Source organism: Diaporthe batatas, assembly GCF_019321695.1.
Source record: "Diaporthe batatas strain CRI 302-4 chromosome Unknown Contig00011, whole genome shotgun sequence".
NCBI lineage: Eukaryota > Fungi > Ascomycota > Sordariomycetes > Diaporthales > Diaporthaceae > Diaporthe > Diaporthe batatas.
In genome coordinates, this window is record NW_025408558.1 from 2,285,825 (window position 1) to 2,298,381 (window position 12,557).

General features: G+C 56.7%; 5 protein-coding genes across 5 annotated transcripts; 1 reads left to right on the forward strand and 4 right to left on the reverse strand.

Annotated features, from left to right (window-relative positions):
* Positions 1-29: 29 nt before the first annotated feature.
* Positions 30-1,616, reverse strand: KVR01_009509 (uncharacterized protein; the record flags this gene model as incomplete). Its single annotated transcript, XM_044788743.1, has 5 exons — positions 1,483-1,616; positions 1,160-1,311; positions 691-967; positions 501-605; positions 30-416 (listed from the first exon to the last, which is right to left on the reverse strand). Exons 2-5 carry the CDS (start codon positions 1,225-1,227, stop codon positions 30-32), a joined length of 837 nt encoding a protein of 278 aa, XP_044642011.1. The 5' UTR covers positions 1,228-1,311; positions 1,483-1,616.
* A 430-nt stretch (positions 1,617-2,046) lies between these two features.
* Positions 2,047-4,023, reverse strand: KVR01_009531 (uncharacterized protein; the record flags this gene model as incomplete). The annotated part of the gene is made up of 2 exons (XM_044783387.1): positions 2,047-3,423; positions 3,502-4,023. The coding sequence occupies 2 exons, from the start codon at positions 4,021-4,023 to the stop codon at positions 2,047-2,049; spliced, it is 1,899 nt and encodes a 632-aa protein (XP_044642033.1).
* Positions 4,024-4,739: 716 nt separating this feature from the next.
* Positions 4,740-5,552, forward strand: KVR01_009535 (uncharacterized protein). The gene is made up of 2 exons (XM_044781468.1): positions 4,740-4,922; positions 4,992-5,552. The coding sequence occupies exons 1-2, from the start codon at positions 4,865-4,867 to the stop codon at positions 5,177-5,179; spliced, it is 246 nt and encodes an 81-aa protein (XP_044642037.1). The 5' UTR covers positions 4,740-4,864; the 3' UTR covers positions 5,180-5,552.
* A 442-nt stretch (positions 5,553-5,994) lies between these two features.
* Positions 5,995-8,854, reverse strand: KVR01_009152 (uncharacterized protein; the record flags this gene model as incomplete). The annotated part of the gene is made up of 3 exons (XM_044785868.1): positions 5,995-6,990; positions 7,045-8,300; positions 8,407-8,854. 3 exons carry the CDS (start codon positions 8,852-8,854, stop codon positions 5,995-5,997), a joined length of 2,700 nt encoding a protein of 899 aa, XP_044641654.1.
* A 1,902-nt stretch (positions 8,855-10,756) lies between these two features.
* On the reverse strand, positions 10,757-12,516 carry KVR01_009328 (uncharacterized protein). The gene is made up of 2 exons (XM_044793008.1): positions 12,041-12,516; positions 10,757-11,975 (listed from the first exon to the last, which is right to left on the reverse strand). Exons 1-2 carry the CDS (start codon positions 12,207-12,209, stop codon positions 10,966-10,968), a joined length of 1,179 nt encoding a protein of 392 aa, XP_044641830.1. The 5' UTR covers positions 12,210-12,516; the 3' UTR covers positions 10,757-10,965.
* Positions 12,517-12,557: the final 41 nt, after the last annotated feature.

The following is a 12,557-nucleotide window of genomic DNA, read 5'->3' on the forward strand; positions in this document are numbered from 1 at the left end:
TTACCGCATAATGTCCAAGCCGGCCCAGCTTAAGCGGGGAGCCCGCTCCAAATAGCATGCGTCAGGGTCTTGTTCGAGTTGAACGCGCCCACAAAGCAGTTGTCGGCCGAGGGCGTCCACTTGTCGTCAGCACTGACGGTCGGCGGGTGGCCGAGGACGAGATCCGCCACCATGCGCCCGAACACGACGCTGCCGTAGTCGTTGAGGTGCGTCCTGTCGTCCGCGGCGAGGTTGTACGCCTGCGCCGCGTCCTTGCCGATGGCGTTGACGAACGCGATCGAGGCCTGGTTCAGGTCGATGTAGGGCGACCCGGTCGCCTCTGCTGCTGCGATGGCCCTCAGGCGCTCGTTGTGCAGCGAGTCCGCCACGTCGTGGTCCGAGTTGAAGGTGCGTCTTGTCAGGGAGGTTGTGAGGAGCTTTGGGACGCGTGTTAGTTGGGGATACTATTAATGGACCGGGGGGGGGGCGCCTTTTTCTTTCGAGGCGTTGCTGCTACGTACCGGTGTGCCGCCGGCGGCTTTCACCTCCTTTGCGAAGTTTTCCAGGTTGGTCTGGAACTGGCTCAGGGAGATGTTGGCTGCTTCTTTCTGGTCGTTGTGACCAAACTGAATATCATTCGATTGTCAGCCACGGCATATCAACATCTCACTGCGCCGCTCTCACGGGGCCCCCGGGATTCAGATTACTCACCTGAATCGTCACAATAACGTTGTGCGTCGCGGCGTCAGCCTTGACCTGGTCAATGACCTTCTTCCAGTAACCGCCGTTCACAAACGACACCGTCGTCGCCCCGCTCTTGGCGATGTTGGTGCCCTTGGCCGGGCTCTTGAGGAACGAGATGAAGCCCGTGCCCCAGCCGCCGGCGACCGCCGTGGTCGAGTCGCCGGCGAGGACAAAGGATGCCGGGAGTGTGCTGCAGGCCGCGCGCTCGCTCATGGCGTTCTCCTGGTAGAGGCTGGGGGTCGGGCTGCCGGACACAACGGTGAGCAGGGAGAGCAACGACACGATGATGGTGGAGCGGAACATGGTTGCTGGCGATGGAGCCGGTGGCTGCCGTAATAAATGACTGACTGATATGTGGGGCACGAGGCGGAAGGATGCGGCACAGTCACGACCTCACTCGATAATCACACGATAGCTCTTGCCCGGGAAGCATTACCTTGATATAGGAGACTCATCGACCAGTTCCGGCCCGCTGTAGTGCAGCGCAATCTTGTATGAAATCATGATAGCCCCCAGCGTCCCGCGCTGTCCTGGTCTCGTGCCAATATAAACCGAAAGCTTATTAGTCGTGCGGCCGCTTATACGGATCTGTGGTACCTGTCAGTCTCGGCGCGGACCCATAGTTTGTCAAGTCCCCCAATTAATGACCCCAGCCCGGACAAGCGGGCAGTTCGCACGACAGTTGCTCGCCACAATGCCAAGATCTGCCGCCATTCACGGACGGGATTTAATCCTCAGAGCGGAGTGCATGTGGCGTACCAAGTTCAGGTTCTCTGCCAAGCTTGGACGGGAAGGTGAGGTGTGCGGAGGGCAACGATCCGGGGTAGTCTCCACCGTCCTCCAATTTCGGCACAGAATGGCGCGAGCGCGGTGCCGGAGATTTTATGAGTTGTTCGCCTGGGATGGGATTCTAAGTTCGCCTATCTTGGAGGTGAATTACCCCAGATGCATGTCTGCATAGTATCCGTATTTATACGCAGTGCATGGGATCCGCTAGCTCGTGTTTAGCTTAGACGAGGTCACTATATTCTGGCTCCCTTTGTTCTCTCCCTCACTTGATGGTGCTCTACTAGTATCCCTTGCATCATTCCACAATGGGTTTGAGGACGGGAATACCCTCGGTTAGACTCGTCCGCAGCCAAACTCACGGAGGCTTGTCGTCTACGAATGAATTACTGCCTCGCATCAACACTGGCATAAAGCCGGAAAAATCCGCATCTTCTACAATCAAGCCGACTGCAGTCACTGCTCAAATTGGAGATATCAGACAACGCATACGCTAACAGAGTCTGCAAAGAAAGCCGAATATCTCTCTATTTGCCGTTACGCTAATGTGCCATTGACAGTGGTGTTCAGAAATCCAGGACCAGCCACGTTGACCAGCGCATCCCTAAGAGCACCCAGCCCATTATCGGCCGAGAATATGCTCGTCATGACAGGCACCACGCTGGAAGACTCGCACTCGTGAGCCCCATGGGCATCGACGACATCTCCACCGTCAACATCACGCCTGGCCTTGCTCCTCCTCAGGTTGATGCCAGGGCTGACAGTGCCGCAATTAAACTGCGACTCGGCAGCCCTCAACTCACAGATCTCCCTGGTCTTGCAGTCCCCAGTGCAGGCAGCCGAGCCGGAGTCACGAGTCTTGCGAGCGTAGTAGTCCTGAAAGACGCCGTCGTCACGCTCGAACAGCTCGGTCAGGTTGTGCCAGAAGGCAGGCGTCAGTTCTGTAGCAGCATCGGTGTAGCCAAGGAGGCTTCCGTATGCCTCCTTGACGCTGTACAGCACCTCCCAGGCGGGCCCGTCCGTCTGGTACGCCGGGCTGGACAGGTTCGCATAGTACACGGTATAGTCCAGCACCCCGAAGGTGACCGGGTCGACGTCGTACACGCGGAACGTGGGGTTCCCGGACGTGGGCGTGAGGGCGGGGGCGATGTAGCTTGCCATTGTGGCCGTGGCGGCCGACTGCGCCGAGTAGTCGCTGTACGCGACCTCGAACTCATCCTTGTGCGTGTGGCCATAGAACACCCCCGCGATGGTGCTGGCGAAGCGTTGTACAATGCTGTCAAAGTAGTGGCTCTGGTCGTGGAAGGCGTCCCCGGCGCCCAGGGGCATGTGTCCCAGGAGCCAGACCCTCTCGCCCGCCGCCTCGGCGGCCTCCAGCTCGGCGGCCAGCCAGGCTAGCATGCCGCTCGGGTCATGCTCCATGGTCTTCTCGTACAGCCAGAAGTTCTGCCTGTACCAGAAGTTGGTATTCATCGAGATGACACGCAGGCCCGGGTGGCCCGCGGCAAGGACCGAGTAACTCCCAAAGTTGCTCGACACCTGCGCGGCCGCTGCACTGCCGATCCACCCCTGGATGCCGGACGAAAGGGCATCGTATGCCCACTGAGTGCTGATGGTGGTGTCGATGCTCGCGGGCGGGAACGAGTTCACCGGGCTGCTGTCGTGGTTGCCGATGACGGCGTACGTCTGGCCGATCCCTTTCATGCGGCCGTACGCGTCGTTCAGGTCGTCCGTCACCTCTTCGTCTGTCACGAGCCAGACGGCCCCCTCGACCACGTCGCCTGTGAAGATTGTGAATGCCCTTTCAGGCACGAGATCCTGGATGGCCTCATAAAGGCTCTCCTCCAGGCTGACTGGGCTGTCGCACTCGGAGTTGCCGTAGGGCCCGGCGGGATAGTCCGTGGCTCCTGGTTCCTCGGCTGCAGTGTAGGGGCGTCAGCAGATGTTCTTGGTGCAGTTGAAGCTCGCGCCGGCGGTGTAATCGAGGTCCACGTGGATGTCGCTGATGTGCACCACCTTGAGGGGCGTCTCCCCGCTTGGCTCTGGGCGGGTGGCGTTGGCCGGCTTCTCGGACATGGACACCGAGTAGGAAGTGTCGACCTCGGGCCACTGGCACAGACCAAAGATGGTCATGCAGAACAGCTCAGAGGTCTTGCTCGGGATGTTCATGTTGCGGAGGTCGTGTGCCAGGATCGGGCCCTCCAGACCAATCGCTCCGGCGCAGACATCTTTGTCCTCGACGCCCAAGGCCTGGCACACATCGATGATGACGCCGGAGAAGGCGTCGTTGCCAAGGTGGGCCAGTGCTTGGAGGACTAGGAGCAGAGCCTGGCACGCGGAGCACTCGGAGAGGTCCTCGATGGCGGTCAGTATGTCTGATACGTCGTCTCGCTTGGTGTTTTGGCGCGGGTAGGCCGCCAGAGACCTGCCCATCACATCGCCAACCGAGATGGCGCTGCTAAGGAGAGGGATCGTGAGCGAGACGAGGAATGCGATAACGATGGATGCCCTCATTTTGAGGGACAGAGCAGTCCGCTCTCGATTTATGGGATGATAGTGGGATTCATACGGTCGAGGGCTCGTGAGCGAAGGCGGTCTAACCACTTGGGCAGCGGCCGTGAGAGTACAGACGACGACATCTTATCATCTGGGCCTCCGTCCCCATTATATATCATCTACGGTCTGCGTATAGCTGTGATGCCGCGTTGCCGTGCAAATGCGCGAGTCGTCCACGCGTGGGGCTGCAGGCCAATCTCCGGAGACGAGGCACGCGCGTCGACCGCCGACGCTGAATGGACGCCGGCTTGGCGTTGCCGTGCTCAATGCGACCACACCCCGAACTTTGACCCGCATCGAGTGCCAAGAACGGCATCGCGGGTCAAATAGCGCCGGAGGTCTGTATGATAAGTGAGAGGGGTGGCCCGAAAGGGCATGTTATCATGAGGGCATCTGCCACATTCGCCTACTCTGATTTCGACTGATTATCAGCTCCAGGGCTTTTAGAGCGAAGCAGCCCACTCCGACTGCGTTATGCCCTTGAGTAGAATATTCTATTGGAATTCAGCGCTCGCTGCATATACACATGATGCGGGCACAACTTTTGAGTAGATGTTGCAGCAATGAATCACGCTGAAGACAAGACTGGTGAGATCATCATGAGTCAACGGCTCATCGTTTCTAAGTTGGGCGTAGTTCTTCTCTACGTCATCGCTGTCGTCTCATGAAAAAGACTGGAAACCAAACAGCAACCTGCTTGTCCTCAATATACTGTAGTTTCCGTTTAAAAAAGGTTCATCATATTCTAAATATCGCTGCGTCCACCACGCAATAACCAAAATTGGGGAAAGATTTCAAGATGGAGTCCGCGAAGCAGAAATTTGTGGAGGCAGTCGCAAAGACTCGAGAGCCCGGAGGTGACCAGCCCCAACCTCAGCCTATGGACAAGCTCGTTCAATACTTCGCTGACACAACGTTCCTCACAGATGCAAAGGGTCCTCCAGGAGGGGAGATGAGGGTTGCCCAGCCATCTAAGAACGATGCCTCGATCAGCAACACCTTCACAACCATGGATCGCACTGCAAATCCACAGAAGGATGAAGACAAGCATGCGGCAACAGGGGGCAACCCCCATTTCGGGACGAGCTTCTTCAAGCCTGGAAGCGCAACCTAGATTTCACGGCGTATTTTAGCAACCCAGTGCCAGTGGTTTCAGGGATCAGCAAGGAAGAATTCAAATGTTAGTTTACGGGCGGAAGTATATGTTTTAGGAAGATTGATTGTGTGATATTTTAGTCACCGCAATTCATGGAAACGAAGGATGCGACCAAAAAGTTGCTATGTGGGCTTTCTCTGTATGCGACGGCTGCCTAGGTGTACTACACTATCAATGCGTTGACCTCGCCTGTCAAGTCGCTATTATAAGGTACCCGTAAGCCACAAGTCTCCCTATGGCCGCTTCTGTGCGAAACAGTTTGCCAATGCCATGAGGTCCTTCAGTACCATGTCGGCCGTGATCGACCACCAAAAATTGAGACCAAGCTCTTGCGCCAGCCTCCCTCTCAACTCACGTGATCTCTTCCTTGTGCCCCCTGGAGCTTTCATCCTATGGAGACAAGACCAAACCTAGTCAGGTACTTCCCGTGGGATAGATCCTTTCGACCTTTCATCTTCGACAAGAGTGTAGTTGCCTTCGAATTGTTTTTCGAGGCCACAAGACCAGCACTGAAGCCTACGACATGTGGACTTCTTAGAACCAAGCCTTCGTTGGGGTCAGAAACATCCTCGTATAGCGGTCGGGACCCACTTCTCCTCTCCTGATTTTCTTCACCTTGTTTTTTTCTTGTTTTCTTTCTGATATCCCTTCTTCCTTTTGTTTCGCTTTCTCAGTAACGCAACCATTAGTTGTCGTAATTCCCTCTGCCCGCGCTGAATATTCCATCCAGTCCCGCGTGGGAAGACAAGCCGAAGAGTGGCGAGGACGCTGTTCTAAGGCCCAAGACGAGGGTTGATCCTGTAGCGCTTTGTTGGGGTGCGAGAAGCTGCTGGTTCAGGAGCAGCCTGGGGGCCGTCCTCACCCTCCTCCGCAGGCTCGTCGTCCTCACCCGCGTCGTTGTTCACGTTGTTGCGGGCGCGCCTGATGTGTATCCTCTGGTTACTCGTGAGGGTTGGCACTCGGACCGGAGCATTTGCTGCGGGACGAGCCGCTTGGGAGCCCTCCTCGCGGGCCTGCTCCTGGTTGTCCTGGACACCCGCTCCGTCCTGGGCCTGGTCGCTGGGCTGCGTGTAAACAAGTCTGGTAATCTTGGCAGTGAAAGGCTTAGCCTGAGTGCCAGCGGCTGCTGCTCGGGCGCCGTACACATGACCCTTCTCAGCCTTGGGCTTGTCGCCCGCCCCGTTGTTCTTCTTCTTGTTGCGGGCCTCCTCCTTGAAGTCGTACTCGTACTCCTCCGAGGCCTCCCTGAACGGAACAAAGCCATCGCCGGCCTGGGGCGGACCGGTCCAGGCGTAGGGCGTGTCCGGCTCGTCCGCCTGGAATTGCCAGCCGCCGGTGTGAACAGGATACAGGCCCATATTTATCCTGTGCCAGTCGTGGAGAGCCCTCGCCTCGTCGAAAGTTTGCTCTGGAATGTCGGGACTCGAGTCACCCCACGGCCAGGGCGCGGAGGCGCTGGGGCCCGCCACGGGCGCATGGCGGGCAGCCGCCGCCTGCTCTCCAGCCTCTTGCTGCCAGCCCCTGGTGCCTGTGGGACGCAGTCCGAGGGCAGCCCTGCGGCAGTCCTCGATCGCCGTGGCATCAGTCGGGTCCTCTCCTGCCAAGTCCAAGCCCCAACCACTGGCAGTCCTCGCTGCGGGAGCGTTGCGTTCCGCCACAAGCGGGAGGGAAGGGCCATCCTCCTCGACTTGCTGCTGGGACCTGGGGCCGGCGGTATGAGCCTCCTGGGGCGAATTTGCCGGGGTTTGGGGCGGCAGAGGGTTGTCTCGCTGGATGTATTGTTAGCATACTATGCACCAAGCGTGAGGACTACAAGAACTTACCTGAAAACTTGCATGGTTTCCCTCATGGCTCTGAGAGTTGTTGGGGCCAAAATAGTAGTCCACTGTGTGGGAATTCCCGTCGCTGGGGAACCCGTGGGCTTGATCGCCGGGCTGGCTCGGGGAGTGTGGCTGGATGTAGTTGTTAACCGCGCCGCCACTAGTAAAGAAGACGCTGCCGGTATTCATCTGTGCCAGTGGCATGCCAACGGCGGGCCCATTAAAGTGTACCTCCCCTCCCTCGGCCTGGTGGCGTGTGGTAGGTTGTTGTCCATAGTGGCTGCTGCCCTCCAGCTGATAGTTTGTTGGAAATGATTCCAATTCAGCAAGAAACTCGGGAGTCTGCCAATAATTTGAGTCCTCTACACCAAGCCCCTGTGCCGCTGCGATGAAGTCGCCACCCGGACGCTTGGCCTGCTGATAGGCCTGAGTGGCTCGCTGCGAAGCCTGATAGTCAGGGGGAGGCAGGTAATACTGCTGATGAGAAGGCCCACTGGCCAAGTACTTGGCATCGAATCGTCCGCATGATGCTCGTATGGCGGCAGCATCCTGTAGAGTGGTCTGCTGGTTGACGGGACGAGTAACTGAGGCGACGCCAGCGGGACGGGGCAGGATTGGCCTCAGAGCAGGCCGCAGGAGGCGAGCGCGACTGGCGGGCGTAGAGGCTGCGCCGGCGGGAGTGGCAGATCGTGCAGACCCAGCAGTGTTGATTCCAGTGGGCGCTGCGAGAGCCGCTGGCTGGACGGAAGTGCTGGCCACATCGGATGACAGCGCTGCTGGAGAAGCGTTCTTGGCTGAAGTGCTGGCGTTGGCGAGGGCCGCGGCCGCAGCAGCGGTGCTCTGCTTCTTCGCGGCTGGAGTATTGTAGCTGGATTCACCGGGGTTTGTGAGGGCGGTCTCAGCGTTACTATGCTTACGCTTCTTGCTTGCTGGTGCAGGAGTGCCAGAGTTAACGACACCTTCGTCCTTGTCACCATCCTTGTGAGCGTCCTTGTGGGCGTCCTTGTTGACGTCCTTGTTGCCGCTGTCATTCTTTGACTTCGCGGCTGGCCCATCAGGTAAGATGCTCCTGGCGACTAGGAGCTGAATGACAGGGTTGCCGTTGCTGTACTGAATGTTTCGCTCGGTCTGAATTTCTTGAATCGGGGCCAGGGCAAGACGCTTCTCCATAGTCACGATGGGGTCGACGAACATGGACCAGCCAAACAACTTGCGGGCCTTCAAAGCCTCAATGATCTTGTTCATGCGCTCAGGAAAGGCTGATAAATGTCAGCCGTCTGCCATGAACAGGAAACTATTATACCGTAGAATGGTTGAAAGGCATTCGCGGCAATCGGGGGGAGGGGAGGGGAGGGGGCTGCTTACTGCTGTGCTGTTGGAAGCCTATATTCGGGATCCGGGTCCAAGCAGGCATCGTGTATATTCCAGACTGAGCCCTGTGGGCAGCCTTCACCAGCTGGCCGGCCACGAGCTGCACCTCGAACATGCCGATGGAGTCGATGTACGCCATGGCGAAGGTCTTGCGCGTGTTTCCGTCGTTGGGATTCACCTCAAACGCGTCGCTGGCCGCGTCGGTCGACTTGATCGCGTTGTAAACAAGCCGCACGTAGTGCTTGAACTCGTTGGATGTCAGTGGAGGCGGCAGCCGATCCGCGGGCACTCTCTCGTCGAGGAGGGCGAGATAGGCATCGGTCAGGCCCTCAACCTCGTTGACATCAATCAGACTGGCGTAGGTGGCGGCCTTTCGGCCTCGCACCATGCGCAGCATGACCTCCCTCTTCGGGGATATATTTGGCGGGGTTGTGCCCTCCATCGTCGGCTGCAAGACGATGAAGAACGTCAGTGGCTGGTATTCTTGGACAGAGGGCAGGAGAGACAGGAGACAAACAGGATGGCGTTAGGCGGCGGAAGTGGGATCGATGAGGGGACAAACGAGGATTTCTAGGCAACGAGAGATCGAGATGCTTGCGGGAATTGGTTGAGACGATTGATTTGAAGACAAACCTCAGTAGAAGACGCTCGCAGAGTTCTGGGAGTATCTGCGACTCGAAATTGTGGACAGTCTGTCGTCAAGGCGAGGTGGTGACGGGAGGATGGGGGACAGTGGAAGAAGGAACCGAAGTGGGCTGGGTTGGAAAGGTGTGCAGAACTCGGAGCTCGACGTCGTTTCGGTGAACAGGTCTGCTGTCTGACGTTTGAGTGGACCGACCTCCTACCTGACGTTTATCAGTGCGGGTAAAGGTTCACTGTGGGCGTGGTGCTTCTGAGAATGTGAATCCGTTGCAGACGGTGCGTCCCTGCAGTCCGGAATGGCAGCCTGGGAAAAGGTCTGGAGCTTCCATGCTGGGGATGATGTCGTTTGTCGACGAACGTGGGCTTCAGGAAACAGACTTCATTCACCCAAGGAGATTCTGACAAACAGCACGATGGTGCCCGGTAAAGGCATTCAATGGATGTCCCGGCAACCCTCCATACAGTCAGTCACATGTTGCAAAAGTCAGCCATTCAAATTCGCTTATTGGCACGTCGCCCAAGGGAAACGATACATGGGGCTGAGCCAGCGATAGCTACAATGCAAATGTAAATGCTCCCATGGATCTTGTCCAATTCTAACATCAACTCAGGTCTGTTGACAAGCTTCAGCGTGATAGGCAACAGAGTCGGACTGCCACACCAGCCTCGAGGCCTGGTATCTTCCACCGTGTCCCAAAGGACCCTTGGAAGAAAATGAGGGAACGACCACGAGTTTCGTAGGAACACAGCGGACCGCCAGTCCTGGAAGAGAAGCACTCGCGTGCTTGCCGAGAAACAATACAAACTGTCGAGGCTTTCTTAATAGATAGTCTCAGCGTAAATACCACGTTGCAGCCGTAAAATTGTACAGACGGAAACATGGTGAGTTGAAACGATTCAAGTTGGATGAGAACTGGAACCGAGAAGGTGAAGATATCAAACCAAGATGGCATATATCAAGGATAAAGGGTGCTGGAAGGCTTGTGACGGGAAATAAAGATGAGAGAGCTAGGGAAAAGTGCCTAACGCGGCCCGGGGTAAGTACACCCCGAAAGACGAGATGTTACTGAATTCGATTATTGTACGAGCCATGTCAGTGGTTGTATATTGCTTGCAATGCTCTCCTTCACACCGAACATACCCATTCCAAGCAACTGAACATTTAAGAGACTAAAGCCCATAGGTTCGGCGAACCAACGGCCATCAATATTAACCTGATATTGGACCTACAATTGTGTGTCAGTCCCGAGTGCAGGTGAGTTGGAACGACGGTGGTAGGTCATGGGGATCGCAAGTTTGACCTAGCCAAAGTCTCACGATTGAAATGGCGTGCTGGATGGTCGGAAGGTTGTCGTCGATGCAGTGGCAATGCTAAAATGAGAGATCCTTCATCCCCAATTCGAACATTTCAAGCTGTCGTGAATACATATTACGCCAGTGTTGCGCGAGTAGCAAAAGGTTCGACCACTGAGGCCTACTTCCTATTATATGTACTTGTCATGTGACAGTTGTTATGTGGTAGTGTACATATGTACATTGTTGGTGTAGTATTGCTGACATTGCATGTACATGTGGTGGCTGAAATGGACGATGGTGGTTGCCGTGGTCATTAGTTCGTCGCCGGTCGTGGATAGTGTGGTCCGCGTGAAGATTCGTCGATATTTATTTACAGCCGGCTGCCCCTAAATACATTTGAGATAGTGCTCCGTATGTTTTTCTCAAATTGAGTGGTCCTCCTTGACCGCTATAATACAGCCCTCCTCTTTCGTGGGGCAGCTGGCACCAGACAGGACACTGTTGCTCTGATAAACCTTGGTCAAGCGGTCTCACGCCTCTAGAGCTCCACAACACGCAAGCTACGAACCTCTTGTACGATTTTATTAAATTCTATCCCAACTTGCGTGTTATCATCTATTTCGAATGTGAAACAAGGAACTCCTTCTCGTCGACCGAGCTGGTCGCATCGCTCTCGTCGTCGTCGTCCTCTTCCTCATCGGAGTCCTCATACTCGACATACTTCTCGATCAAGAACTTGAGGTCATCCAGGGCCTGCGCCCGAGCCTTAGTGCCGGGCACATGCGCCGAGTACATGATCTCCTCCTTGATGGCATACAGCCTGTTCCTGTCGTCGGCCTCCTCCTGGGGCTCGTCGGGCGGGTAGTTCTTGAAGTACTCGCGGCGGTACTCGCGGGCCTTCATGTGGTGGTGGTCGACGCGCCACATGCCCATGGCCATCTCGTGGTGCGCGTAGTAGGCGCACGAGTCGAAGATGTAGATGTTGCCCGTCCGCAGCTCGGTGCCGATGTTCTGCTCGTGCAGGTCGCCGTGGATCAGGCACGGCTTCACCTCGCGGCCGTCCTCGGTCAGCCGGTCCAGCAGCCGCGGGATCACCGTCTTGAGCGTCAGCTCCATCGCGTCGTCCAGCTCGGGCCAGGGGCCGTTAACCTTCCGGTCGAGCTGGTGCACGCCTGACAGGAGCTTGGTGAAGAAGGACGTCCAGCTGCTGTCCCATTCTGCGGCGAGGGGCAGCTTGCCGTCGTAGGGCGTCAGGTGGAAGCCGAACTTGCCTGTCGGTGAGACGCTGGCCTTGTGGAGCTCCGCAATCTTCTTGCCTAATTGCTCGGGGTTGGCAGGACGATGGTCAATCTCGAGGTAGTCGCACAGGAAAAAGGCGCCCTCAGAGTCGATGCATTTGCCCGCTGCTTTGGCACTGGGCACAAGTGATGGCACCGCACCTTCTAGCTCTTTCATGCAGGCAAATTCTCCCAGGACACGAGGCCCGGCAAGGTCCCCCTTGATGATCTTTAGGAAGTAGTCATGTAATGTGCCATCGGACTTCTTTGTGGTGAGTTTGCCCGTTGCCGACCATGATGAGTTGCCATACCGCTCAGCATTCACAATGGTCTCGCCATCCCCAAGAGCTACGCCACGGAAAGTCAGCTCGGCATCAGATAGGTGGAAGGATGGGGCAGATGGCTTATCTTACCATTAATCACGGCCTGGTCAAAAAATATGCGCTCAGTATCTCGCCTCACGAGGCCTTTCACCTGGAAATCCTCATATGGCGGGACAGGGTCGCCACATGCATGTTCTTGGCTCGCCGCCTGTGCCGGATCGGCTTCCGAGTACTTGGGGGCAGATTCAAAGTGCGGCATGATGAGCTACGTCTCGCTAGTGTCGATGTGTGAGAGAGGGGGAGAGGATAAATCGTCTGCTATTCTGATCTCCTCCATGGCTCTGGCGTGAGATCTTTATCCACTCGGGCGAACCCACTCTTCCTGGGCAGGAAAGCCATCTAGGGCGGCCCATTGGGTCAGCGATGACGATCTGGCGCGCGTTGGTAGAGGTGATTGAAACCTCTTGGCCGCATTTCCGGGTGGGTGTGCTTCTCAGCGGACTGATGTGGCAGGTCTGAACCACTGATCAAGCGGTCGATGGGTCTGGCTTGGAACGGAGCAGGACAGGAATGGATAGCCGGCGCTGAATTTAGGTGCATCAGACTG

Bases quoted from the DNA above. Each gene is read 5' to 3' on its own strand.
- KVR01_009535 (XM_044781468.1), top strand. From the start codon at position 4,865: ATGGAGTCCGCGAAGCAGAAATTTGTGGAGGCAGTCGCAAAGACTCGA. The intron at 4,923-4,991 runs GTGACCAGCCCC...CGTTCCTCACAG, and splicing joins AAAGACTCGAGAGCCCGGAG to ATGCAAAGGGTCCTCCAGGA.
- KVR01_009328 (XM_044793008.1), bottom strand. From the start codon at position 12,209: ATGCCGCACTTTGAATCTGCCCCCAAGTACTCGGAAGCCGATCCGGCA. The intron at 11,976-12,040 runs GTAAGATAAGCC...TCCGTGGCGTAG, and splicing joins TGACCAGGCCGTGATTAATG to CTCTTGGGGATGGCGAGACC.